Source organism: Meles meles, chromosome 19 (assembly GCF_922984935.1).
Source record: "Meles meles chromosome 19, mMelMel3.1 paternal haplotype, whole genome shotgun sequence".
NCBI classification, from domain to species: domain Eukaryota; kingdom Metazoa; phylum Chordata; class Mammalia; order Carnivora; family Mustelidae; genus Meles; species Meles meles.
This window is the reverse complement of record NC_060084.1, coordinates 4,156,419-4,184,215: the sequence shown is the minus strand read 5'-3', so window position 1 is coordinate 4,184,215 and position 27,797 is coordinate 4,156,419. Positions and strand designations below refer to the sequence as shown.

Below are 27,797 nucleotides of genomic sequence, written 5' to 3'. Positions count from 1 at the left end.
CAAGGAAGTGCTCATTATCCCAGTGGGACAGGGCGACTCCCAGCCACGTCTCCAAGCCAGCCCGGTGCCCCCTCCTCCTGCCTCCACCGTCTGAACTGCCTGGGCCGCAGACGTCTATGGTGGAGCCTCTGGGGCCAGATGTTGTAGGGCCCAGCTAAAAATAACCAGGAGGGCCGGCTACCATTGGGGGTGGAGTAGGGTGAGGGCATGTGCTGGGCGCCGACGCAGGATCCCAGCGACCTGGCCGAGTGGAGCTAAGAGCCTGGCAGATCGTGCACACTTCGGCTCCCCACTTCCAGCACCCACCCCGCCAGAGGGCCCCTCTTCCCTGAACACGCGGGAGGAAATGCCATTTTCCAGCCACAGGATGGGCAGCGGCCGAAGGAAGGTCATCTGGGCTCTGTGCTTCCTGCTGCTTCTCCTCGAAGCCGGCTCTGCCAAGAATCTCTGGAAACGGGCATTGCCCACGAGGCTGGCCGAGAAGTCCCAGGTAAGTGCCTGGGGAAGGGAGGCGGGGAGGGGCTGGGCGACCCCCGGATGCTGTCTGTTTGGCAAGTGCTCCCTGCGAACTCGGGCAGGGCAGCGTCTTGATCAGAGCATGCCAGGGTCGGGGGTGTTTGGGGGGAAGGAACTCACCGCCCTCAGAAGGCTCCTGATCTGTAAGCAGAGAAGCAGAGGGCATGCCTGAAGTGTGCGGGGGGCTTGGGACATGCTTTCGCCTACCAAAGTAGAGTTCTGACTGCACCCGCCTTAAGACTCCAGGGACTTGAAACTGAGAGTTTTGTCTCAACAATCAATAACCAGATGTTTATAAAACATAATTAGACATTCATGGGGTTGTTTACTCATTTAGTAAACGGTTAGTGGAAACTGCTCTGGGCCAGGCACTGTGTGTGGTCCCGTGGGGACAAGATGAAGACGATAGCTCCCACCCTCGAGGGCGACATAGTCAGGTGGGGGAGGCAGTCGGGTGACACGTGGTGGTGATACGAGGGGACGGTGCAATGTAGCAAGTGGCAGGAAGCATGTACCTTGGTGCCAGGGGCCCGGGTTTGCATCCAGCCTCTGCAGCTCACCAGCTGTGTGACGTTGGGTGAGTTAATGACATCTCTGAGCACCCGTGATCTCATCTGAAAATGGAAGAGTGATGCATTCCTTTGACAAATGTGTTGGGTCAGCGGTGTTGACCAGGCACCGTCCTAGGCTGTGGGCACACAGACGGCAGATCCCTGCTTTGGGGAATTCACGATTAGTGAGAGAGGCAGAGAATAAGGAAGAAATAAGAGGAACATAGTGTGTTTGGTGACAAGTGCCAAGGAGGGAAATAGAGCAGGGAGGGGACTAGAAGAGTGAGTGGGGGCGGGAGGGTGTGAGTTTAGCGCGCTCCCGTGCAGGGGGCATGGAAGCATGGAAGGTCAAGGAGCAGACTCTGGCGCTCTCTGGATGAAATGACTCACGACACATGCAACACTCAACACCTAGCGAGTGTTCAGTGCGTCTTGGTGACATCATTAAGTCACTGGGAAATTGGCAGGTGCTTGCCTCCCCCCGGTGGAATGTAGGCTCCCCAGGGTGGGGCCTGATTTTGTCTCATTCAGTGCAGAGTTCCTGGTGCCCTGCCAGCTGCCTGCCGGTAACTTGGCGCTCTGTACATCCTTGGGAGTAAATTATGGGGAAATGCATTGGAAGCACAGAAGAATGAGTTTGGCTCCACCCAGGAAGAGTCAGGGAGGGTTTTCCAGGGTCAGGGACATTCAGCACCGGGCTTTGAAGGATGAATAGGAGTTTTCCAGATAGCTAAGTGGTAAAGGGGAACATTTAATGACTGCTGCCATGGTGAGATGCATGAAACCGTACTGAGGCTCATTGTAGCCTCCTGGATTCACGTTTTGCATGTCAGGCAGGCAGCCGATGGGAGCAGAACAGAATCGTAGCAACTGAAGTGGTGGTGGATGCTTGGAGAAGGGAGAGTTTGTATGAGACAGTGTAATCACAGAAGGCTTCCTGGGGGAGGCAAGATCCTGGCCAGATCTTGAAGAGCTATTAAGAATTAGGGGGAGGAAGGACATTCCTTGAAGAAGCGTCAATGTAGGCAGAGGTACTGAAGCAAAAACAGTGCATCTGGGAGCCCCTGAGGGGCAGTCCTCACCATAGGAGGGGGTTTGTTTTTGCAAGGGGGAGAGAGACCCTGCTTGGGTTTGACACTTCCAGGCTCTTTTGCTGGCCGCCAGGATGAATTCGTCTTCCAGGGTAGTTAGCACTTTGGTTCTAGGACCACAGAGGGATTTCCAATACATCGTCTAGTCTGATCCCCCGTTTGTCCCGTTTGTCCCAGCGTCTCATAGGAGTGGATTGTGTGACCTCTTTCTAGGAGGAATGGGGAAGCAGGTGGTCAGGACGATGTGGGTGTGGGCCGGGGAGGGGTCTTCAGAAACCAAATTGCTCCTCGCCACCATTTGCCAGAATGCGAGTGCTTTGAGTCTGCCCCTCCCTGGGTTGGCGCTCTCCCCCGTTATCAGCAGAAACCAGCATCCCTCCCCAGTGCTGGGACACAGGAGAGGTCTGTGCCAAGAATCGGCCTTAGAGAAAGCACCTGGGGAAGGATCCAGGCTGTTGACTTGTGGGCACCCGGCCCAGGGAGTCATCTCGGTGGCATCTCTAATGAGCTGTGCAGCCTTGGGCCACTCACTGCCCCTCTCTGGTCATTACCTGGGAAATGAAGGGAAGAGACCAGAGAACTTCCAGGGCCCTTGGAAATGTCCAACAGGGAAATTCGGAATATAGGAAACAGCTCCGCCACACCGACAAGCATGACTTTCCTACACAGCACCCACCCGCCCACCCCAGACTGAGGCAGGTCTGCAGTCGTGGCCGTGGCCCTGGACGGCTGTGATTCATATTTCAACAGGAAGTAGGTGCTCCTTCCTAGGACTCTATCACTTGCTCGTGCTCCTTCTTACAGTTCTGTCTGCTCTTGTGGTTATTACTGTCTGGGCTTTGTCAGCGCAGGGAGATGGCCACGCTAGTCCCTCTAGCCGTGGGCGGATCGGGCCCAGGGCCCTCCTGAACCCTGTGTCCCTGTGACTGCCCAGGACTTAGAGACACAGCAGAGAGGGAGGCACTGCCGCTGTCCCCAAGGAGGCCACTACAGGGCTTGTCGTAAGAAAGGGGTCTCCCCTCTCAGAGCCTTGATCCCCTCTTCTGCATCATGGGGAGTGGGGGCCTTGACTGTGCCCTCCAGGGAAAAGGGGGCGGGAGCTTTCTGCCCCGTGCCTGGCCCAGAGCCCCCTTCTCTACGAGTGCGCTATTAAAAAGAAAACCAGACCAGACAAACGCACAGAACCAAATATTTGGTTCTCCAGGCTAGAGAGAGCAGAAGCAGAAAGTTTGTAAATAGCCCGGTGGCCTTTTTGAGGTAGGGGGAGCTCAGTCCATTCCGAGGGGCGGGGGTTTGGGGCTTGTCTTCCCTGGCATCTGGGGAAACGTGCTTGGCTGAGCACTTGCTCTGTGTCAGGGCGGGCCTTCACCGCGCGTTAACTCTCAGGAGCCTCTCGGCAAATCCCACCGCGTGGGGCCCGTGGCAGCCACCATGTCGTGGGCGGCCCAGCGGTCTCTGCATGTCGCTGTGGCTGAGTCTGTTTTGTCCCCTCAGTTGGATGTGGTTGGACAGTTTGCACCCTGTCCCAGAGGGCCTGCCCGGCGGAGGGGCCACGAGGGGCTGCAGGGGCAGGGGGTGCCGTTCTCTGACCCCCCAGTAGGGCCCCTTCACGCGTGCGGGCAGCTCTTGGCTCCCAGGAGCTGACTACCAGCCCCTGCCCACTGCGACCCGGCTTCCTCAGTCTCCCCAAACTGGTTCTGCTTTCCCTCGTTTTTCTGGGAGCTCCAGAATGCTCTCTCGCATCTCTAAGTTTTGCAAAGTTAGCAAGAGCGGGAGAGACAGGAGACCTGGAGCTGTGCATACCTCCTGTCTGCCCTGGTCGTCGGAAGATTCTCTGTGTCCGGTGGGGCACACGCCCAGCTGGCACACAGGACAGGCCAAGACACTGGGGGGTTCACACCGTGGGAACACGCGGCACTGAAGGACAGGCCCAGCTCCCCCAGCCTGCCTCTGGGCACCAACGGGGCTGGCTGCTAGGGCTTGTCACCAGCACTCCCGATGCTGGACAATTCCAGATGAGGTAATCGAGGCCCTGGTGAAGAGTGTTCTGGCTCAGGACTTTCCTTGCTCCTTGAGAGATGTGAGATCCCACCCCCACAGGACCCCGTCATCCAAACCTCTGGGATGCCCCCATTCAGATGAGCAGGAGCTGCACGTGGGCCCTGCGGTGTTCCTGGCCAAGCCTCTGTGGCTCCTGCCTGGGGGCAGGAGAGGGCGAGTGGGATGCAGAAGTGAGACAACCCCGCTGTAGGTTTGGCCGTGGCCTTGTGTCTAGAACAGATCCTGGCGCATCGTAGGCATCTAGAATCATTTTAGAAATGCGGCAGGGGTCGGGGGTGGAGCTGGCTGGCTGGGTGGGTAGATGGAAGGAAAGAAGAAAGAGGAACTGGATAGTGCGATTTTAGGGGTGACCTTGGGCAGATCACTTTCTCCTCTCTCGGACCCGGCTTCCCCATCTGAGGTTCCAGTCCTGAAATTAATTCCAGGTGGAAATGGGCAAGGCTTTCCTTCCACACTCACACCGTGTGTGGTTATAATCTGGGAGTGTGCGTGCAAGAGTGTGTGACTGTCCGAGCAGCACTGTGAGTCAAGATCGCCAAAGCTGGAAACAGCCCGAAGGTCTGGAAGCTCCGAGTGAGGAAATGAAATATGACTTCTCCATGCAGTGGAACGTTACAGAAACATTACCTTAACGCTATATTAACACCAGCGACAGGACGGATCGGCCCTGAAAACATAGGCTGAGTGGAAGAAGCCAGTCACGGAAGGCCAGGTACTGTATGATCTCTCTGTACAAAACGTCCAGGAGAGGCAAATTTATAGGGACAGACAGGTTAGAGGGGCCAGGGGCCGGGGGCAGGGAATGGGGAGGAACTGCTCGATGAGAACAGGATTTCTGTTCGGGTGATGGAAGCGTTTCAGAAATAGATGCTGTGGTTGCCTGAGATTGTGAATTAGTACCACTGAATCGTATGCTTGAAAATGGTTAAATGGCAAATTTTGTATTATATATATATTTGACCACATTAATTTTAAAGAAAGGGAACAGTGGGAACCCAAGGTACAACATCTTAAGGATTCTGAAGGCCCACGGGATCCACGCGGCCAGGACACTGGACAGTCGTCCCCTCTGTCCCCAGTGCTCTGGGCAGGCGTTTCCAGCTCTTGCTCCTGGCCCCCACCAAACCCTGTCATAGTTGGCTTTAGCTTCACGTTCTTCTCCGAAGGCCTTTCCCTTAAATGTTTTTCTACCGTCCTGACCTCTTCAAAGCATTTAGTTCCATTACTGTTGCCTGCAGGACTGTTGTTGTACACGTGGCTTTAGTTTTTCATTAACACTTTGGCAGACGAGGGGCGCCTGGGTGGCTCAGTGGGTTAAAGCCTCTGCCTTCGGCTTGGGTCATGATCCCAGGGTCCTGGGATCGAGCCCCACGTCTGGCTCTCTGCTCCTCGGAGAGCGTGCTTCCTCCTCTCTCTGTCTGCCTCCCTGCCTACCTGTGATCTCTCTCTCTCTGTCAAATAAATAAATAAAATCTTTAAAAAAAAAAACACTTTGGCAGACAACAAAAGAAAAAAAAGGGGCAGTTCATTTGCTTTATCTGCATGCGATCTGGTTTAGGGTTTTTCACTTCTTCTGGAACTGAGCCACGTGAAGGCAGGGACATCTTCTAGTTCAGCTCAGCTGTCCTCAGAGCCAGCCCGGTGCCTGGCATGTAGTAGGCCTGGGAACTGTGAATGTGCCATGAATGAATGAATAAATTACGTTAAAACCTTCCAGAATAGGATAGGAGGGGAATGGAAAGTTCCAGAAGACTTCTGTGCACAGCAGTGTGCATGGATGCCGGTTTGCTCTCGTCATGCACCGAGAGGGGTCGTCCCTGGTGTGAGATCCGGGGTTTTGAGTACCTCCCTGAGGAAGTCCCCTTAGCAGTGCACCCAGTTCCACTCCCCGAGCCCAGCCCTGAGGTCGCAGGGTGTCAGGAAATGGCATTCATCAAGGCACACTGAACTCGAAGCCTCTGTTCCAGGGAGAGACGTATTTTTAGAACTTTGACGTCCGAATTCCAGAGGAAGAGCGAGTAATGCTTGGAGGAAAATTGGCTTTCTTCCGGCACCAAGCAAATCAGTCCTGGGGTGCACTTTTCCCGGTCTGGCTGTTAAGTCACTGAAACATTCCAGAGAAGGGTAAAGTTTGCACCGGAATGGAGAGGGTGGAGAGCGCCGAGGGAGGAATGCAGGGAAATGAGGGCAGCTTTGGAGATTGGATTCTTTCTCCTTAAATGGCAATGGTGCACAATTGTTTCCTCATTATAAAAACAATGTTTACTGTAAAAGAAGTTCAGACAATACAAAAAGTCATAACCATGCAAAAAAAAGATCAACATTTTTCCTCCAAGACATAAGCTCTGTTGACATTCTGGCATGGGTGCACCTAGACTTTTCCACGGAACAAGGGCGCTCAGACATTTTTGTCTTCATGGTATTTATTCCTATTGTTGAAAACTTTTTTATGGAGGTGAAATTCCCATAATGTGAAATTAACCGGTTTAAAGCGTGCAGTTCCGTGACGTTCTGCGCCTGCCGCTTCCGTCTTGTGCCCGAACGTTTCCATTACCCTGAAAGGAAGCTGGGTCTCCACTAACAGGGGCTCCCCCCTTCCCCTCTGCCCTGGTCGCAGGCAGCTGCCAGTCTGCTCTCCGTCTCTGTGGATTCCCCTGTTCTGAACAGTGTGTGGAAATGCCATCCTACACTCTCTGGAATTTGTGTCTGGCTTGTTGGTACTGTTTTCTACCTTGCAGTTTTCACTGAACGGCATATGTTGATAGTTCCATATGTTGACCTGGTGGCTCTGTGTCTTCTTTTCAAAGGCTTCTGTGGTGTTCCACGGTGCAGATAGGCAATGATTCCTTTATCCAGACTTCTTTGGTTGCCTCCGTAGAAGCCAGACTTGGACTTGAAGAATTGGGTTTTCCACTGCAGAGTCCACACCCGGAGTTTCCTTAACCTAATTCCTGAGGGTATCGGCAGCAGAATGGTTAGGCAGACCCACAGAGGTCTCCAGAACGATCTCCCTGAAGAGTGAAAAAACGTAGCCACTCGGTGGGAAACCTTCAGGGAGTCATTTTTATCCAAGTAAGGCATACAGAACTGGAGAGTTCTGGTCTGCGTTGTGCTGTAAATGTGTGTTCAGCAGCTGTTTGGAAATGGACTTGGGATACGCTCCCTTAGCAGGAATGAAAATCAGAGATGGAAATCACGGTCGCCCTGGGATTTTCAGGAAGGATGCGTCAGTCTGGGGTGAGCTGCCTCATCTGCCCGAGGGACTTGACATGTCATTATTTTATTTTCCGCGCAGTGGCCATGGAGGGCAGGGCTGACGGGGCGGCAGAGGGTGAGGGCCGGGATGATCTCTTTCTAGAATGCATATCTGGGGGCTGGGGACAGTTCTCTGACTGCGTCCTGAGCTGGGACTGGCCCATGGGCAGGCAGGTGGTGGGGACATGAGAGGGGGGACCCCCCTGAGCTGACCAAGTGGGAGGGAACTCACAGGCAAGGGTGAGAAGTTGCTCCCTGCGAAGGGCAGACCCAGGTGCGAATCCCGCCCCTGGCACTCGCCAGCTGGGTGGCCTTGGGCAAGTGTCTGTCCTGTTTCGGTGCCTCCGTTTCCTCTTCTGTCAAGTGCGTTCAGAACAGCAGCGGCCTTGCAGTGCGTGGAGGTCTCAGGGAGATTTCGTATGTGAGCACGCAGCTCGGCGTCGGCAGACAGCTGGAGCCCCCCAGATGCTACCTGCTCTGCTGTCCTTATGGATCAGACCGCCCAGGTCCCGAGCCTGGCGCCTCCCGGTGTGGTGGCTGTGTGTCTCAGTCCCCCCACCTGTACAATGGGACACTGATCGTAACTATGGAGTGGGGGTGGACGCTGCTTCAGGGCATCCTTGGCACCGGGCATGGCTGTGTCCACATGCCCCCGTCCTTTTAGGAACCCTGCCTGTTGTCTGCCCTCGTCTGACAAAGACAGGACGATGCTGCCAAGTGCCACATGGCGTTTTGTTGCTTGAGCATCTCCTGGAAGTGCGTCTTCGGTCCCCAGCTAGACCCAAGACTTCTCTGGGGCAGGGACAAGCTTTTCATTTCCTGTAGCATCTGCTCCGGCCTCAGACCTAAACCATCCTGTGAGGGACGGAGGGCAGGGGGGAGGCAGGCAGGAAGGAAGACCCGGGGAGGCGAAGACCAAAGCTACCGGGAGCTGACAGAGCCCTGGCTGGGGGCAGGAAGCTTCCAGGGCCGTCAGGTCGACCACAGGAAAAGCAAACAGAATTCCAGCAGGCCGGTGTTGCCGGCGGCACAGGTGCGAGCTCCTGGCCTCCTGCCACAGACACCTGCAGCAGGTGAGATATGTACCCGTTTTGCAGATGAGGCACACCAAGGCTCAGATGAATCACTGGTTTTCCTGTAGGATCCCAGAGCTGCAGGGTTCAAACTCAGACCACCTCACACCGGTCACAATGGCTAAAATTAACAACTTGGGAAGTGACAGGTGTTGGCGAGGATGCAGAGAAAGGGGAGCCCACACTGTCGGGGGGAATGCATACTGGTGCGGCCACGCTGGAAGACCCTCAAAAGTTGAAAATAGAGCTACCCCACGACCCGGCAATCGCACTACTGGGTATTGAGCCGAAGGATACAAACACAGTGATCCGAAGGGGCACCTGCACCCCAATGTTTATAGCAGCGATGTTCACAGTAGCCAAACTATGGAAAGAGCCCAGATGTCCATCAGCACAGGAGTGGATGAAGATGTGGGATACAGATGATGGAATATTACTCAGCCATCAAAAAGAACGAAATCTTGCCATTTGCAATGACGCAGATGGAACCAGAGGCTATTATGCTAAGCAAAATAAGTCAATCAGAGAAAGACAAATACCATAGGATTTTACTCATAGGTGGAATTTAAGAACCAAAACATGAATAGAGGGAAAGGGAGGGGAAAAGTACAATAAGACGAAAACAGAGAGGACAACAAACTGAGAGACTCTTAACTCTGGAAGCAAACAGGGTTGCTGGAGGGGAAATGTCGGGGGGGCAGCTGGGTGTTGGACACAACGTTGAATCACTAAACTCTACCTCTGAAACTCATAATCCACTATATGTTAACTAAATTGAATTTAAAAATTTAACCCCCCCCAAGCCCCCAAACAAGCCCAGACTTGTGTAGTTCCTAAGCCTCAGTTAGATCCCTGCTGAGCTCAGCCTGGACTGCTATGAGGCCACAAGCCCCACCCTTCTTGGTACACTCAAAAGTCAGACGCTCCTACGTTCTTGCCCCAAAGGAAGGGGAGGCAGCTGGAGAAAGTTCTGAGTGGAGGGAACAGTGTGTGGAAGGCCACAAGGCCAGGAGGAGGAAGGGGCCTGAGCAGACCTTCAGTAATCAAGGCCGTCGATTCTAGATTCATAGCTGGGATCCATTACTTGGGCTTCGGGACAGAGGAGTGGACCCCTTAGGCTCGTGACTCTTCTCAGCCTGTGGCTCGGGGCAGACCTTTCGTTCTGCAGGCTCCAGTGTATGTGGGTAGTCACTGGACTCCCCCGCTGGCCTCACGTGACCAGAGGAGGGTGTCAGTGCTTGGGAAGAGGTGTCTGTCGCGTGGATCTGATACAAGGCATGGCTCCCCGGCAGTGAAGGCTGCCGGACAGCAGCGCCCACCACACAGCACCGCCGTGCCTGCAGATTGGTCAGTCCCAACACAGAAGCCCTTAGAGGGATGCAAGTGGCGGACCTCATCTTGGGCAACTGTCGTCATTCATTCAACCACCACAGATCTGTGCTGAGTGCCTACTCTGTTCCAGGCCCTGCTCTGGGTACCAGGGACACAGGTAGGAACAAAACCCAGGGGGAGCAACAGGCAGTGCAGGGGGACGGCACGTGTCAGAGACCTGGGGGAAGTGAGGGCAGAGCCAGGCCGGCATCTAAGGCAGGAGACATAGCCTGTGCAAAGGCCCAGGGGCAGGACTGTTCCCGGGACCTCAGAGAGGCCAAGACAGCTGACAGGGAATGAGCAAGAGAGGGGGGTGAGCCTGGGAAGTGGAGGGGCTGAGGGGAGGGAAGCCAGCCAACTCCATCTGATCTTTAACCCTTTGTCCTCCCCCAGGCTGGGACACCCTGGGGTGTGTGGGGGTGGGTGCTGGTGATCTATTTATCTCTGTGATAAAGTCAGTTCTTTCTCAGAACTCTGGGAAACATGCTTTTAAAGGATCCTCTTTGAGCATTACAGTGTGTGACATGAAATATTTTCCGGAACATTTAATCCTTTAATCTGGGCCCCTCGGTGAAATCAGTTCTTTATCACCCACGACCATCTGTTGTTTGGGCCGCCCCGCAAATAACTCGGGAGATTTGACTTTTAAGGCGCTTATCTCTCTTGTTCTCTCCAAATTCTGGGAGACCCGAGGTTTGAATTTTCCTGGGAGCGGAGAGCAGGGGCACAGCTAAGATCGATCTCTCTGCACCCCCGCCCCCACCGTGGGCCTCCTGATGTTCCCAGACTGGAAAGCCAGGCTGGGAGGTGCAGCGGGCGGGAGACAGTCTCATTTATGATCTGGAGGTTGCAATGAGGTCTGTCAGTGAGGCCTCGTTCACAATCAGGCCGGGCAGAAAATCCCACCGGGCCTCCGACCACATGCACCCCGGCCTCGTCACCCTCCGAGGAGGCCCGGGTACCTGTCACGTTCTATTAGGATGAAAATGGGCCCCAACATGGGTCCAATTTTGTTAATCCTGGAAAAAAAAATGAACCAAGAGCCGATGGCTTGCAAGCTTGCAGCTTGAAAATTTCTCATGATACAGGAATTACAGGGCCTGGTCTGAGCAGGGGCTGGCGAAAAGGCTGAACCGGTTTGAAAATCCACGCTGTGGTCTCCGTGATCTCCCTTTTGTTTTGGGGAAGAACCACCAATCTCCTGAAGCCTTCGTTTCCTTAGGAGCCAAATGTTGGTTTTGTTCGTTTTTACATTTCACAAGTGACCGACATATCGATGGGAGAAAAGACGAATTCCCTGGGAGAAGCGGGGTCTCCCCAGGCTGTCCATGCCCTGTTCGTCACTGCTTTCTTCCCTCTCCTGCCCTCCCCTTAAGCGGCCTGAGGTTCCCAGGGAGGTAGTTTGAAAACCCCCTGGTTCTTTGCACCAATACCAAGATGTGCCTGGTCGCGTATCTGTCCTTGGTGACCCGACGCCCCCTACAGGGCACCGGGAGCAGCGCCTGGGCTTGGCCGCCACCGTAACCCCTGTGGGGTAGGGGTCAAGGGAAGGACGTGGACCCATCTTTGACCTTCCTCTTTTTACTCCCATGAGGTCAGAGGGCATATGCCTCTTTGTTCCTTGCTTTTTAAAAACTAACATAAGTTTTTCTTGTCATCAAAAATGCTTCTCTTGGTTCTTAAAAATTTTTTTAAATTTTTGATGACCTTCTTTAAATTGAAAGGAAGAGTGTGTGCGTGGCCAAAAGAATATTGGAGCAGAGCAGTGAACAGGCAATGGGGAGAAATCCTCCCTGGCTTCAGAACCGAATGCTCCTCTCTAAAGGCTGTCTGTGATAACGGTGTCTTGTGTATCCTTGTGTATCCTTCCAAAAGTGTTCTAGGCAAACCCTATACATATTGCGTGAGTGTGCGTATGCTTATTTTAAAGCATCGTTAGGTGTGTGGCATACAAACCGTTCTGCACGCTAATATTCCCCACCCTCCACCGCTGCTTGCTAATCTTTCAAAGCAGGGTAAGGTCACAGGGTTCCAGTCTGCAGACAAGCTTCACTTTCTTGGATGGGAGGGTAGGAATCTGAAATCCAGATACATTTGCAGGGGAGCGGGGACAGGGGGTAGATAGGGATTCAGAGGACAGGAGCACTTTAGGTGTGGGCGAGGAGGTGGGGCAAGCCCGGGTGTTTTCGCCCAATGAACCTCTTGTCAGTGTGTGTGTGTGCTTGTGTGTGGGGATGTGTATGTAAGACCTGCCGTCCGCACAGCCACTTTCAAATCCAGAGGCAGAACAGTGTCCCCGGCGTGGACGGGATCTGGTGTTCGAGGGACCCAGTGTGGGTTGCCTGGTGTGACAGAGGCCCCCTGACCTCACCTCTAAAATGCTAATTTTATTACTCCTGTGCCGGTGTTTCCGACATACTAAGTACTGTACCTGATTTTTAACTTTTTGTTGAACAAATACCGGAAAGTGGGCAGATCTCGTGTCCAGCTTCCCACAAGGTGAGCACACCGTGTAGCCAGCGCCCAGATCCGGAAGCAGAATAGGACCTGTACCCAGAGACCAGAGGTGCCCCCCTGGGTCCCCACCCACCAGGAGACCCCTCTGCTGACTTCTCACACCAGACACCCTCTGTGCCTGTGTTTGAACACAAAGTTAAATGGAGTCACACTGTGTGTTCTCTTTTGAGCTGGCGTCTTTTTATTGCGAGGTTCATCCCCGTGGTGTGGATTTACCCATTGTCTGTGTGATCTGGAAATTCTCAGAGCTCGCGAACGCACGGGGATTGCAGATCTGCAGAGAGACCCGCGTGTGCACGTGTGTAGGTGTGTGTGCGTACCCAGACCCGCGCACAAGCACACACGAGCATGCGCGTCCGGCTGACCGCGCTCTCCCCCTGCAGGCGGAGCAGGCGACCGGCTCCCGGCAGCCCCGCGCCGACCGCTGCCCGCCGCCGCCGCGCTCGCTGCCCCCCGGCGCCTGCCAGGCAGCGCGCTGCCAGGCCGACTCCGAGTGCCCGCGGCACCGGCGCTGCTGCTACAACGGCTGTGCCTACGCCTGCCTGGAGGCCGTGCCGCCCCCGCCAGGTAGGCGCCCGGGCCCCGGGGGACCGGGAGGGGAAGGGTGGGGCGTGGGGAGAGGGGGGCGGAGCCGGGCCCCCGCCACCTGCCGGCTCGTCACTGCCGCGGGAGACGCCCCTTCCGGGGAAGATGCCCCCTCCTGAGAAGATGGGGACGATTTCTCATTCAAAAAAAATCCAGGTCTCCGGCGTTTCTTAGAATCCCTGGACTGCATTCCCTGGGCCATCCTCCGCAGGGACCCCAAGTGCCCCAAGAGGGCAGTGGGTCCTCCAGTCTCCGCCATCCTCCCCACCCCGGACCCTACCACGCCCACTTCCCTGGCATTCGTGGCCCTGGGGGGTATTTGAGGTGGAGACCTGGGACCTCAGCAATCCGGATGCCCTGTGCCCCCCGAGAGGCAGGGGGGATGCAGGCTCCTGAGTTCAAGTTCACTGGCCAGCTGGTCACCGCCCTGAAGTCCCCCCAGCTATGAAACAGGACTGAAACAAGAACGTGCAGCTCCTGGAGGGCTCTGAACATTGGCTGGGTTGGCAGGGAGCGGATGAGTGGTAAGAAGTCTGTTGATTCTTAGCGGTGATTTCTTTGGGAGAAACAGACCGCAGAGACTCGTTCATCTTTGAAGGGAAGGAGTTTGGGATCCCTTCTGGAGAGGTTTGGGAGGGGAGGGAAGGGAGTCTGTGAGGATACTGAGGAGTGGGTGGGCAGTGCATTGCTCAGGGGGAAAAAAAAAAAGACACCCCTAAGTGAGTTGGATGGGCGCAGTGAAGTCTCCTCCCTCTCCGTTCTGCTTGGGGCTGAGCCTTTAGATGACAGAAGCCTGCTCAGACCGCACCTCTCAGGGAAAGGGCTCTCCATGTGGTGGGCTAGATTGCTGGAGGCGGCTCGGCTCGAGAAGGCAGGCCCAACCCCTCCTCCCAAGGCTGAAGCAGGAACACCAACCACACTTAGTTTTCTTTGGGGTGAGGTCACAGCGGTGACAAGGTAGTCAGCACCCTCGGTAATGCTGGTAATGCTGGTAATTACAGTCTACCCTGCTTGTCCAGGGAGAGGCAGGGCCAGGAAGGCTTCTACAGGGCCCTTTATTAAAAAAAGACAACGTGGCACCCCCTTCTGATGGAGGAGACACATAAAGGTACTTCCCTCTGGGTGGGTAAGTCAAAAAAGGTGCCCCTTCCTTTGGACTGTGACAGCGAGCAAGGATTCTAGCCTTACTTGCCACCGACACCAGGCGCTTTAGAGCAGTGCACGAACTATACAACTGTTCATGACATTTCCAATAACCTTTCTCTACATCATCTCATTTAATGCTCACACAGCCCTATGGTGGGGAGAGGCTGTTATCAGGCTTATTTTACAGCTGAAGACACAGAAACTCAGAGAAGCTGAGTTGCTGGCCCAAGATCACAGGCAAAGCTGGTATTTCAATGCAGTCTTCTGACTGTGGAGAAGTGTCCAGTGCTTTATGCCCTGACTGCAGGAACGTGGGGTTCTACTCTTGGATCCGGGCCCATAGATGGGTGTCCCTCACTTCATTGGAACCTCCTTCCCCCAGATACCCACACAGCTCACTTCCTCACTGGCTTCAGATTTGGTCCAGAGGTGGTCGCTTTTTCAGGCGAGAGTCCCCTCTCTAAATGGCAAACCCTCCTGTAGTCGTTCCTTACCCTCCTTTCCCTGCCTAATTTCTTTTTATAGCACAATCTAGAACATTGGGTTTTATTCATTCATTGACTGTTCTCCCCACTTGCCAGTCAGCCCCCATAAGGCAGGGTTTGGTCTATTTCCTTCACTGTTGGATGCCCACCATCTAACTGGTCTCTGGGCACCTGAAAAGTACTCAATGAATATTGAATGAATCAATGAATCACTGTCCAGGGAGAAGATTCCTGCAGTTTGTTAGAGTAACAATTATAACAGTAACAACGAACACAGGGTTTCTCACCTGTGGCACTCTGGACATCTGGAGTTGGATAATTCAGTTTGGGGTGTGGTGGGGGCTGACCTGGGTGCTGTGGGACAAGCAGCACCCTGGACCTCCCCCCTCCATGAGATGTCAGTAGTCCCCCCACTCCCACTGTGACAACCGGAAGTATCTCTAGACTTGCTGTATGTTCTGCGAGGACAAGATCACCCCAAATTGAGAACCACTGATCTAACATGAGCAAGTGACCTGAAATGCACCAGGCCTGGTTGGAAGCAGCTTACACACTTCATTGCAATCGTTAGCTAGGGTCCCTCCAACGGGGATCTTGAAGTAAGAACGGGGGTGCAGAGAGTTCATTTTCCAGGTGATCCCAGGAAGTTCTATGGAGGCACGAAGAGGGGAGAACAACCTGCGCCTCCAGGCCTTTAGGGGTCTGTAGGTTAAGGCAAGACCATGACCAAGTTTCAGTTTCTAAAAATGCAGCAAACTGCGTATATGTATCTCCTGCTACTTAGGAGCCTTTGATGAAGGAATACAAATAAGAAATAGTAATACAGTTTCCTATTTGGTAAAAAGTAGCATTGAAAACATTTTCTATCACCTGGTCCAAGGTGGTAAGAAGGAGGAGGGAAGGAACAGAAGACTGGAAGTCAGCCTGCAGAAACTCCTCCCGTCATCCCTCCAGTTAGAAGTTGCAAACTACTCGTTTGCTCCTCTGTCCAGTTTGTCTGCTGTGAGCAACTGTCTTAAGATCATCTGTGCTCTTTTAAACAAAAGGTTAACCAGCATTTTTACTAATATCCACCTATGTGCCTTCAAAGATGCTGGACAGCACATCAACCTCTTTATTTTTGTCATATTTTGGAGTCCAACAAAAGCAGAGATCATAAATAAATGTGATCCCAGACCAATTTATTTGATCTACATAATGCATAAAAATTTGGGGGGATGGGGGCAGGGGCAGAGGGAGAGGGAAAGAGAGAATCCCAAGCAGGCTCCGTACTCAGCATGGATCCTGACATGGGGCTCGATCTCACCTCCCTGAGATCATGACCTGAGCCAAAATCATGAGTTAGACACTTAATTAAGCTACCCAGGTGCCTCTGTAGTGCATAACATTAAAAAAAAAATTAATTGCCAACACTTAAAAACCAGGAGTTTACATTTTTTAAAAAAATCCCTGAAGTTATGGGTGCCTGGGTGGCTCAGTGGGTTAAGCCGCTGCCTTCGGCTCAGGTCATGATCTCAGGGTCCTGGGATCGAGTTCCGCATCGGGCTCTCTCTCAGCGGGGATCCTGCTTCCTCCTCTCTCTCTCTGCCTGCCTCTCTGCCTACTTGTGATCTCTGTCAAATAAATAAAATCTTTAAAAAAAAAATCCCTGAAGTTTAAAAAAACAACAACAAAAACCAAACCCATAGGCTCTGGGAACACAGGGGAGTGCTGGCCAAAGCTGACCAGCAGCTGACCCACGGAGGCAGTTTACCATAGTCCTACCTGACCTGCTTTTCTTCTGTGTGTTACCTACCTGCTCCCTGGAAGCATTTGGGCTCTCTACCCCTGCTTTGGGATTTTGAACACTTTACAATCTACATGTGGGTTGCTCTTCTTGTTAAAAAGTATGCTGGCCACAGAGCCGGCTATGCTGCGATGATAAAAAGAAGCCAGGAGTCCAACCTATCAGGCATTTACTCCTCTCTTGGGTGATAGGTCAGCGTAGACGCAACCACGCCAGTCATCCAGGTACCCAGGTTCCTTCCATCTTGTTGCTCGGCATGACGGAAGCGGCTCCCCAGCTGGAGGAAGAGGGAGAACCAGAGGGAGGAGAGCAAACGGGCAACACAGAAAGCTGCGTCATCACCTTGGCCCATATGGCTAGAATTCAGCCGTGTGACCGTACCTAGCTGCAAGGAAGGCTGGGAAATGTAGTCTCCAGCTTGGCCACCCAGTGCCTCGAGGAGACTCAAAGTTCTGCTGCTGCAAGGTGGGGCAAATACATGGCAGGCAGGCTCTGTGTTCTTCGTGAGATGTAGGCTCCCCAAGTCCCAGAGCTGGGGCATTTCTCGGCTGTCAGACGGGGGCCCGGCAGGGGGAGGGCTCCATTTAAGCACGTATTATTTCATTAGTTTTAGACTGGCTAGTGCAGCCGAAACCTCGATGGCTTGGCGGCAACGGCTGGCTTCTGGATGGTCCTGAGGAGGTGTTGCAAGGTATGTGCAGGGTGAAGCCCAACCTGACGTCTGAGCCGGGGCCCTGCTCCTCAGGCTGCCTCTCCTCCAACCAGCTGTCTGCTCTCAGATACCCCGATACGTAGAAGGGTGGTAGCTGCGGCTTGGCCCGGCGCTCCGAATCCCCCGGACAGTGGAGGGCTTGCCGCGCCCTGCAAATGGGGCCTCCTGCTCGCCCCCACCGCACAGGGTGGAGACGCGAGAGACAGGGGGTTGGAGTTGGTTTTCAGTTCCCCGAAATCATCATAAGGCGTTCCCTGTTCCCCGAGGATGAGCCTTCTCCGGGTGGGTGGAGAGCAGGCTGGCGGCCCCAGGGGCTAGAGAACTGGAGTGCACGAGTGTGTCCTTGTACTTGTGTGGACCGGGCTCTCCCTGTGACCCTGCACACAGCCATGGGCACGACCGCACCTGGGAGGGTGTGCGGCTGTGTGTGCACCTGTGTGGCTGTTCAGGGCTGTGTGAATGTTTGTGCATCGGCATGCGTGCAAACGAGTGTGCCTGTAGGTGTGAGTGTGCATGTAAGAGCCATGGTGTGCAAATGTGTGCAATCAGGAGTTGTGTAGGAATGCGCGTGTACACCAGTGGCTGTAAGCGTGAGCGCGTGCACCTGTTCGGGAATCGCATGTACAGGCCAGGACTTGTGTGCGGGAGTGTGTGTGTTATCTGTGAGTGTGTGTGTGTGTCAGGCTTTTGTGCGTGAACGCACGTGACTATAAGCATGAGCGTGTGTGTGGGTGGACATGTTTGTAGCTCATGGCACACGAGGGCATTTGGGATCACGAGACTTTGCATGGCCCCTGTGTGTGCATGTGTGCGTGCAAACACACTGCTGTGAGTTGGACCTGAGGCAGCGCCTGGAAGGTGGGGTGCAGAGGGGAGGCAGGCTCTCTAGTTCACAACCTCCACCTGACACCTGGCCACGTGTCCGTCCCCCAGCCGAGGCCTGCAGCACCACGGAGGATGGGGCGGAACCCCTCCTCTGCCCCTCGGGCTACGAGTGCTACATCCTGAGCCCTGGCGATGCGGCCGAGGGCATCCCCAACCGCGGACAGTGTGTCAAGCAGCGCCGGCAGGCAGGTGAGTGTGGGCATCCCAGCCTTGCTCCTGGCCCCTGCCCCCTCTCCCTAGAACACCCCACATGGGACACCTGTCCCAGAGACAACCTCCAGCGCCTTCTGAAGCCTGGCCGAGAGCTCCTCCTGCCCTCCTCCTTCCGTGCTTCTCCCTTTGTCTTCCACCCTTCCCCTCCCTCCTACATGGGACACAGGTCTTTGAGCCCTGCCACCTCCTAACTGGGATCAGTGCCTTTGAACCTCTGAACCTCAGTATTCTCATCTGTGAAATGGGGCCACTGTGCACCCTTATGAGAATTCATTTAAATCATAGTGTAAAGCCTTCAGAGCAGAGCCAAGCAGAATTAGGTGCTCAGGGAACATTGGATATATAATATCCATCTGTATAACTGTTTTTTTTTTCTTTAAAGATTTTATTTATTCATTTGACAGAGAGAGAGAGATCACAAGTAGGCAGAGAGGCAGGCATAGAGTGAGAGAGAGAGGGAAGCAGGCTCCCCGCAGAGCAGAGAGCCCAATGTGGGGCTCGATCCCAGGACCCTGAGATCCTGACCTGAGCTGAAGGCAGAGGCTTAACCCACTGAGCCACTCAGGCGCCCCAGTATAAGTGTTTTTTAAATTGTCTGAGAACCCTTGACTTCCTAGGGTCTCTGCAGGAGCGTTCGGTGTGACTTCATTCGTCTTGGTCCCTGGAGGTGGATAGTAAAATAGCAAAGCGATCAGGGAGGGGCATGAATGGCATTGCTTTAGTGGACGTGAGTTTTCCTAAGCAGGGCCAGGACCAGGAGCACGGACAGCTGGTGATACTTAGCTAAAGCTAAAGCCCTCCAAGCCTCAGGCAAGGCATAAGGTCCCCAGGACTTGGAAGAAATGTGGGACAAGCGAAGAATGTGGAATTACAGGGAGGTGTGAGTTGGCCTTTTCATTGCTGAGCTCATGGGATTCTGAGAGCCCGGACTCAGGGCCCAGTCCCCGCCTCTGCACCGCTCATCCCTGAGAGCTGGGACAGGCACCCTCGGTCTACACCGAGGCCCAAAGAGCACAACAGGGCACGTGGTCTGCCTGAGCATTTCTTTTCCTCATCGGAGAATGGTATTTCCCGCAAGTGTTTCAAAAGGACACATTTAAGGGTGCCTGGGTGGCTCCGTGGGTTAAGTGTCCTACTCTTGGTTTTGGCCCAGGTTGTAATCCCTGGGTGGTGAGATCGAGCCCTGCATCAGGCTCTGTGCTGGGCGTGGAGCCTGCCTGGGATTCTCTCCCTCTCCCTCTGCCTCTGCTCCTCCCCCCACCACTCGAGCTCTCTCCCTCTCTGTCTGTCTGTCTCTCTCTCTCTCTCTGCCCCACAGAAGGCATCTTGGTGGTTTCTCCTACCTTCCACCTGCTGTTTGGGGAACACGAGTGTGTTCTCTACCCAGGCAGCCTGAGCTCTGGTGGCCCCTTGGCCCCTCACTGCTGTGTATGCAAGTAGCCCAACCTTCTTGGGCTTCATTTTTCTTACCCGTAAAGTGGGCTCGTAATAGACTGCTTCATGCTGTCGTCTGTCTTACAGAAGAGGAACTTGCCTGTGTGCACAGCTGACCAGGAGCCGAGGGGGGCGGTTCTGAGCCTGTCCATGGGATGTAGAGTCTGTGGGTGTGTGTGGGTCTGTGTCCTCCCCCCGCTCCAGGAATGATCGGAGCCTTGCAGATGGAAATACAAGCAAAATTCCTCCCAGCCTTGCTCCCAGGGCCGTCAGGGAGCAGCAACTCTTGGTAATTATATGGGAAGTTGGACGTGTCTTGATTTCCAACAACTTCTCTTGGAACAACAGCCTCGGGGAGGAACAAGGGCACTTGTCCCAGGCTAACCAGAAAGAAGCCTTTTATTTAAGTTTTATCATTTTAAACTACATATTTGAAATAATTTCAGACTTCAGGCTGCCTGGGTGGCTCAGTCAGTAAAGCATCTGCCTTCGGCTCAGGTCATGATCCTGGAGTCCCAGGATCGAGTCCCACATCGGGCTCCCTGCTCATCACGGAGCCTGCTTCTCCCTCTCCCTTTGCTGTTCCCCCTGCTTGTGCACACGTGCTCTCTCTCTGTCAAACAAATAAATAAAAATCTTAAAAAAAATTTTTTTTTAAAAAGCAATAATTCCGCACTTCAGAAAAGAGACAAGAATAGTACCTTGAATCCTCCACCCCAATGGCCCATCAGTTGTTAAAATATGGTCACATTCGCTTTACCATTCTCTCTCTCTTCCTCCTGCCAGTCCCCGCTGTCTCGCCATATACACTGGCGTATTTATTTTGGGGACTGTTTGAGAACAAGTTGCAGAACTCATGCCCACCTCTAGGACGCCAGTGTCTTCCGAAAGCCGGTGTCTAAAGGGTGCCAGGGAGTGTTTGGGTTTTATAGTACATCGGCTTGGAACCCAGCATTTGAGGGGTTCACATCTTTCCTGAGAGGAGAATGAATGTCGACACAGGCAGTAAACCCGCCTCTTTGGAGAGCAGGGCCCGGGGAGTCAGTGCATTTCTCTGAGTGGGTTTGAGGTCACTCAGAGGTGACACGTCGCGTGTCTCCCCGGCTTGCCTCTGACCGAGCGACTTGGCCGGTGCTGCATGCAAAGGACAGAGGATCATGTCGCCTTAAGCAGGGAAGACCTACTTTGTTAAAATGACCTGTGATCATGTTTGGTAAAGTGGAGGCATGAGGGGAATGTCAAATGCTTAACCAGCTGAGCCACCCAGGCGCCCCATGAGTTGCTAATTTTGTGCCCATTTCCAGGTGAGCAAACTGAGGCCCAGAGAGGATTAGGGAAGCGGTGCAATGAGATAGCTACTCATTACTTTGTCGCGTGCAGTGAGGACATTTAAAACCCCTTTGAACAGACTCAGAAAAGTACCATGTGTTCCCCATGTGAAGTATATAGCTTATAATCACACTTGCTGAATAATACGTTGAAATTCGGCTTCCAATTCATCTTTTTTTTTTTTTAAGATTTAATTTATTTATTTGACAGACAGAGATCACAAGTAGACAGAGAGGGAGGCAGAGGGAGGCAGAGAGAGGGGGAAAGCAGGCTCCCCATCAAGCAGAGAGCCCGATGTGGGGCTCGATTCCAGGACCCTGGGATCATGACCCGAGCCAGAGGCAGAGGCTTTAACCCACTGAGCCACCCAGGTGTCCCTCCCCCTCCGATTCATCTTTTAAGACAGTGGTTCCTAAACTTCTTGGCCTCGGGACACCCTTACACTCCCCAAACATTGAGGACCCCGTAGAGCTCTCCTTTGTGTGGCTACTTTGTGTGAGTAATTACTGTATTAGAAACGAAGCCAAGGCATTAAAAACATTTGTGTTAATTCATTGAAGAATGACAATGATAAACTCATTATGCATTAAACAGAAATAGTGTTTCTTTTACAAGTAACTATACTTTCCAACACACAAAAATGGAAAACTGGCCCCGGTTTACATTTTTGCAGTTCTGTGCGCGGAGAGAGGAGAGTTTGGTTCTCACGCCTGCTTCTGCATTCCATCAGCTGTGATATCACACGTCACGCAGCCTCTGGACACTCCATGCGCACTTGGGAGGGAATGAGAGTGAAAACACAAAGAATTCCTCGATCTTACTATGAAATGGTTTTGGCCATATGAACTCACTGGAAGGAGCTTAATCCTCTCATGTGTTTTCCAGATGGGCGATTCCTCCGACACAAATTTTACAAAGAATACCCAGGTAAGAGAAGAAACCACTCTTCTTTGCAGCAGACACTAAAAGGAACGGTAAGGATTTCTTGGGTGAAAAAGAAAAATAGAATCCCACTGCCTGTTTTGAGAGCTACAGTGTGAAGCTGCTCTGAAGGGAAATGCCCAGACTCTTCCCGGTTGCTTTTATGCCATCAGAGGGCCCTTTGGTGGTGGGAAGCTAAGATGCTTCTGGTGTGAAAAATCTCTCCTCCATCTGGAGAAGTCCTCCAGGTGGTGTCTGACATGGGCAGGAGCCTTTCTAGGCTGCAGCCTGGGACAGAGGCTGCAGGTTAGGGATGTCCCACTGGGGACAAAATGAGAACTAGGATTGGAGAATAAAGTAGAAGGCCTGTTGCCTGATGGTGAACAGAGGAGGTGGAAGCCAAAGAGGGACTCATCAAAGAAGAAAGCCTTCGTTAAATGTTAGAACTTGGGACCAGATATGCTCAAGTCCTTCCTACTTTTATTCAGGGGATTGAAAATAATGGCTGACACTATCCTTCTGTCTATTCATTCATTGATCCATCCATCCATCCATCCATCCGTCCATCCAACCATCCATCCATCCGTCCATCCAACCATCCATCCATCCAACCATCCATCCATCCATCCAACCATCCATCCATCCATCCACACATCCATCCATCCATCCGTCCATCCAACCATCCATCCATCTAACCATCTATCCATCTGTCCAACCATCCATCCATCCAATCTCTATCCATCCATCCATCTTTCCAGTCTTCCAATCTTCCATCTATCCATTCTTCTATCCATCCTTCCATCCATCCATCCAACCATCCATTCTCCATCCATCCATCCATCCGTCCATCCAACCATCCATCCATCCAACCATCCATCCATCCAACCATCCATCCATCCACCCACCCGTTCTTCTATCCATCCATCCATCCATCTATCCAACCGTCCATCCATCCATCCATCCATCCATCCAACCATCCATCCATCTGTCCAACCATCCATCCATCCAATCTCTATCCATCCATCCATCTATCCAGTCTTCCAATCTTCCATCTATCCATTCTTCTATCCATCCTTCCATCCATCCATCCATCCTTCTATCCATCCATCTGTCCATCCATCCTTCCATCCATTGTATCGTTATTAAGAACTTATAGCACATATTTATCAAGTGTTAACCTTTATTCTGTGCTAGGAGCTGGGACTACATTTGTGATCCTGGCGGACGCAGTTCCTGCCATCATGCAGCTAATATCAAGCAGGAAATACAGACATGAAGAGCCTCCAAGTAGTTATTTAGTAATAATAGTGATGAGGGTGATTGAGGTCACATACAGGACACCATAAAAAGGACACCTTAGACTTGAATGTCAAGGAAGGCTTCCCAAGGAGGAGATATTTAAGCTCAGCCTAGAGAGTAAGAAGCAGTGGGCAGAGGAACAGCCAGTGTGAGAATTCTAGGGTTGGAAGCCACTTGGCCGTTACTGTAGCTGGTGTGTAGTGAGCAAGGGGGGGTGGCAGTAGATTGGGCCAGAAACACAGCGGACCCTGCACCGGAGGTGTGGCTGTGGTGAGATGAGGGGGGAGAAGGCTGCAAGTTGGGATTAGGGGACCTCGTTTGGGGAAGTGGGGCCAGGGCCAGGGCACCTGGTATTCGAACTCTGTTGGGCTGTGGCTGGTGAGCATTTGAGCAGCAGAAGGCGCGACTGCCCTGACAGCCCCGTCTTTCCGCAGAGGGAGAGTCTAAGAATGTGGCGGAGCCTGGGAAAGGACCCCAGAGGCACTTTTCATGAGGCAGCGGCGCCGGTAAGTGGGAGGAGTGGTGGCCAATGGCCGGGGAAGGGTTTGCCCAGCCGGGAGTCCTGGGAGCTTTAATCACCAAGTTGACTATGAGAGGGGAGACTAGGGCTTCACCTGGGGTAGAATTAAAAAATTCTCTTACTATATCGTAGTAAACATAGGAGAACGTGGTGTATAGCCAGAAGTGTACGTTTCTCTCCCATCCGGACCTAAATCTAGACACTAGACCGGGTTGCAACTTTCCTTTCCTTGTCTTAATGCGTCCATGAACAGCAGACGAGTCCTCCATTGTCCCCGGAAGTCCATCCCTCCTTCGCTCCCTCTGTCACACGATACTCTCAAGTGCCAGCCACTGCTCCTAGGGGCTTACTTCCTTGCAGGAGGCTAAAGAAGGCAACAAGGAAATGAGCCCACAGTAAGTGTTGTGAAGGAACCAGATGGGGCGTGAGGAAGAGTAGGTTGGGGAGGGACCATATGGAGGTCACATCCGAGCCAAGATGTGCGAGGAGAAGCAGGTGTCTGCGCAGAAGAAGCTAGGAGAGCAGAAGTCCCCAGGGCGGGAGAGACCTTGGCTTCGAGGAGCCACAGGGAGGCCACTGGGGTAGGAACAGAATGATGGCGGTGAGGCTGTCACTACAGGGGGACTCCAGGGAAGGCACAGGCCCTGCTCTCAGATGCTCTCCGGGGCGAGATGCGTGCCTGTGGGTCCCAAAGACTGGAAGCATCTTTGCCAGTAATACCCAACCCTGTGAAGGTCAAATATCTTCACATAGCCAACAAAGGTCCTTGAAAGCAGCTGATTTCCCAGAATGTCCTTGAAAGGCAAACACCAGGTTTCAGATTCCAGAATATTCCTACGCGAGTCCTCTGGGAGAGTCTTGAGCCCTTGAGGATGGGTGCCAACGTGTCTATTACCTGCTGATGACAGGACTGGTCCTTGGAGTGGGTCTGACCCACCGAGGACGGCGAGCTGCCACGGGGAAGCGCTGGGGACAGCGGGGGAGAGCGGGCCATGAGAGGCGGCGTTGGCATCTGGGAGCAGCCAGCCGGCCCCGAACTGGGCTTAAATTCTTGCCCCACCACATGTGACCTTCAGCAAATGCCTTCAACTCTCCCCATCCTGCTTTCCTTATCTATATAATGGGAATGATGCGGAGGGATGTGTTAGGAACTAAACAGGACGATACCCAGAGAGACGGAAAGTAAGTTAAGAATTCAGTCTTAGGGAAAGTGGCATCTGACTGGTGTATGTGGGGGGTGACAAGGAAGTAGACGACGGGGACTGTCACCTTGCGTTCTGCCCCAGCAGTGGCTCACGTTCCTTCCTTCTCTGCTTCTCTTCCAGCCAGTTGCGAGAACGTTCCTCCCTTCTTCTGCTAAGTCTTGGAAACAGTTGGATAAAGCATGATTTCGCCCCCGGAGGTTATGCCCAGCTTGACAGAGCATGACCCCAAAATACTTAGAGGACAAGACAGCTGGCTTTCAAGGCCAGCATGACCCGCCTGGCTGGGGGATTTGGTGGGAGCCCCTTCCCAGCCCGGGGTCCCTGTCTTGTTGTCCTGAAGATAGAGCACAGCTTGCAGTCCCATTCGACCTGACCGCACCGCAGGAAGAGGTCACTGCCCTCGTGAGCTGTACGGAGCTCCTTCGGCAGAGGGTTCGTCGTCCCGGTCACCACACGTTTCTTCCAGGCTTGTCTCTGGGAGGCGCGCACCTAACCCAACTGTGCTCAAAATAAATTGCTCCTCATAAAATGGAAAGGAGCTTGGCTACTCAGGTGGGATTCATGGCTTTAATTCCCCAAGATCTTCAACTGCACGTGCCCAAGCCCTTGAACCCTGGGGGTGGGTGGGGGAGGGGATCCTGCGATGAGGTGTCTGCTCAGCTTTCCTTCTGGAACCTTGGAATGTCCAGCCCTGTGTGCATCGCTCTGGGTCGGATCCCTCTGAGATGGACCTGGAAAGTGATTTTTTTTAAAGTTATTTTTATTAACATAAATGTATCATTTGCTCCAGGGGTATAGGTCTGTGAATCATCAGCTGGAAAGTGATTTGTTAGGAAAATTTCTAACTTTCCTAGGGGAAGGGTAGAGGGGTGGGGGGGTAGTCAGACAAGGTGAAGTGTCCAGGTCCCACAGAGGGTGACTTTGGTGAGATCCGCCAGGGCGGGCTCCAGGGGCAGCTGCTCAGAGGGGCTCAGGCTTGGCTTTAATGACATTCGCGGCAGCTGTCTACCAAGGGGCCCCTCATGTTTGTTTTGCAAATAGCGTAGGCGTCCCTGAGTCACACTGTGGAAGTGGCCCCAGTGCGGGGAATGGGAGCCCAGTCTGTGTGAGGCTCCAGCGCCCTTCAGTGACAAGGCACGGGCTGCCCCTAGGGGAGCCTCTGCCAGGACGGGGACCCCACGGGGCTGTGGGCAGAGCCCTGGGAGCAGCCGTCACACGCATCTCAACAGCGGCTGCACAGTACGGACGTGCACGTGCGTAGGCTCGTGGACAGCAGTGGGTCCATTTACCACTAACGCACCCTTTCCGAACAGCCCGAGGTGAGTGGTACTGATCAGACCTTTGGGGGGCTCAACCTTCCCAGTTCCAAAGGGGGCTTCGGTAGAAGACAAACACCCACGTTCCCATATTTCAAAAAACAAGCAGCCCTGGCCCCAGGCACCTCCCTGACCCCAGACGCACGCTTTCTCCCATAAAATGCGCACTCTTGTAGAACGAAATGCTCCCAGTCCACTGGAGAGACCGGTGACGGGCGGGCCTCAGGGCCTCCACACTGCTGAAGAACTACTAGGGTCTTTGTTTTGTTTTTGTGGGGAAATATGAAGGGGAAACAGTCCAGTGATCCATACACCACCCGCATAGAGCGTGCCCTTGTCACACCGTGCGGGCGGGCGTCGCGACCTTCCTTCCTGCTGATGGAAAGGAAAGACGACTTTCTCCGAGAATGGCAAGTCCAACAAGAGACCAATCCGGTTTCCATTTTGGGGAGTGAGGTTCATGTGGTCCGAGCCAGGCATGAGCCCCTTTGTGAAATAAATGATTACAGGATTCGCAGCTTGGCTCACCTGTGAAATCCCCAGTAGCCCCCACCCCCTCACCCCCCCCACCCCCGTCCTGGAGGGTTGATCTCACTGGGCTGGAAGGAACCTGGACCTGAGGCTGAAGCCTTTGAGGGTGGAGGGGGTCCACTGAACAGCCAGACCAATCAGGGCTGAGGACACAGTGCAGAGATCAGGGACTGATCAGCCTGGGTTCCCATCCCGGGCAAGGCACTTAGCCTGTCTGAGCCTCAGTTTCTTCTTCGTGGGCTGGGCGTGGTAAGAGTAGCTGCCTATCAGACTCGTTGGGGAGGCATCAGGGAGATTATGGACAGCAGGTGCTTGGCAGGTCTGGCTAGAATTCCTTATTACAGCCTGGCACCAAGGTCCCTTGGAGGCACAGCTGCCCCCTCACTGAGAACTCCGGGAAGCCCAAATAGTGAGCCTCTCATTGGTGTCCCTTCCCCCATCTGTAAACTGCACAGGCGTGCTCCCCTCAGATGCAGGGAAGCTCACTAACCTCCCCACTCGCTTGTCCCTCATTCATTCACTCATTCACACATCCATTCTGGCAAAGAATATTTACCAAGCACGGACCATGCTTACTTGGTGAATCCAAGATGCCCCGTTTTTTCACCTCCCTGTTTCCCTGAAGCTGGGATGTGCCCCAGTCGTGGTCACAGGCACTGTGCATCATTGCCCGCACACAGTTTCGAGAATGTCGAAACATACAGGTTGGGCATAAGCAAGCTTGGTGGAAACTTCCAAGAACAACAGAGGAACAGCCTTCTGGGAAATTCTGTGTCACCAGCGCTCTCGGGGACGCACAGGACCATCTTGGCAGAAAGACTCGGACACTGGCAACCTGGAAAAGCGATTCGGGAGAGTTGGGTCCGTACGTGATGACCTTCTAGGAAATACCTTATTCCATCCAGTTCACTTACAGCTTCTTTGTCAGGTACACATAACAATGGTACGCGGTGGTTCTGACACTTGCTGACTCGTGACCCTGCACGGGTTATTCG

At 53.4% G+C, this 27,797-nt stretch overlaps 1 protein-coding gene across 3 annotated transcripts; it reads left to right on the top strand.

Moving 5' to 3' along the window:
* WFDC1 (WAP four-disulfide core domain 1) lies at window positions 1–25,506 on the top strand. Of its 3 annotated transcripts, XR_006816297.1 has the most exons (8): window positions 3–490; window positions 12,819–13,002; window positions 17,045–17,128; window positions 18,083–18,223; window positions 21,896–21,937; window positions 23,665–23,736; window positions 24,007–24,145; window positions 25,076–25,506. XR_006816297.1 is itself a non-coding variant. In XM_045989282.1 (7 exons), exons 1-6 carry the CDS (start codon window positions 347–349, stop codon window positions 23,721–23,723), a joined length of 654 nt encoding a protein of 217 aa, XP_045845238.1. In that variant the 5' UTR covers window positions 6–346; the 3' UTR covers window positions 23,724–23,736; window positions 25,076–25,506. The 3 variants fall into 3 exon arrangements, 2 of the variants coding, with proteins under 2 accessions (XP_045845237.1, XP_045845238.1); XM_045989282.1 differs by lacking the exon at window positions 24,007–24,145 and having other exon boundaries at window positions 6–490; XM_045989281.1 differs by lacking the exons at window positions 21,896–21,937; window positions 23,665–23,736; window positions 24,007–24,145; window positions 25,076–25,506 and adding an exon at window positions 21,684–21,884 and having other exon boundaries at window positions 1–490.
* The last annotated feature ends 2,291 nt before the right edge of the window (window positions 25,507–27,797 follow it).

Bases quoted from the DNA above. Each gene is read 5' to 3' on its own strand.
- WFDC1 (XM_045989281.1), top strand. From the start codon at position 347: ATGCCATTTTCCAGCCACAGGATGGGCAGCGGCCGAAGGAAGGTCATC. The intron at 17,129-18,082 runs GTATGTGCAGGG...TCCGTCCCCCAG, and splicing joins TCCTGAGGAGGTGTTGCAAG to CCGAGGCCTGCAGCACCACG. The intron at 18,224-21,683 runs GTGAGTGTGGGC...ACATTTTTGCAG, and splicing joins CAAGCAGCGCCGGCAGGCAG to TTCTGTGCGCGGAGAGAGGA.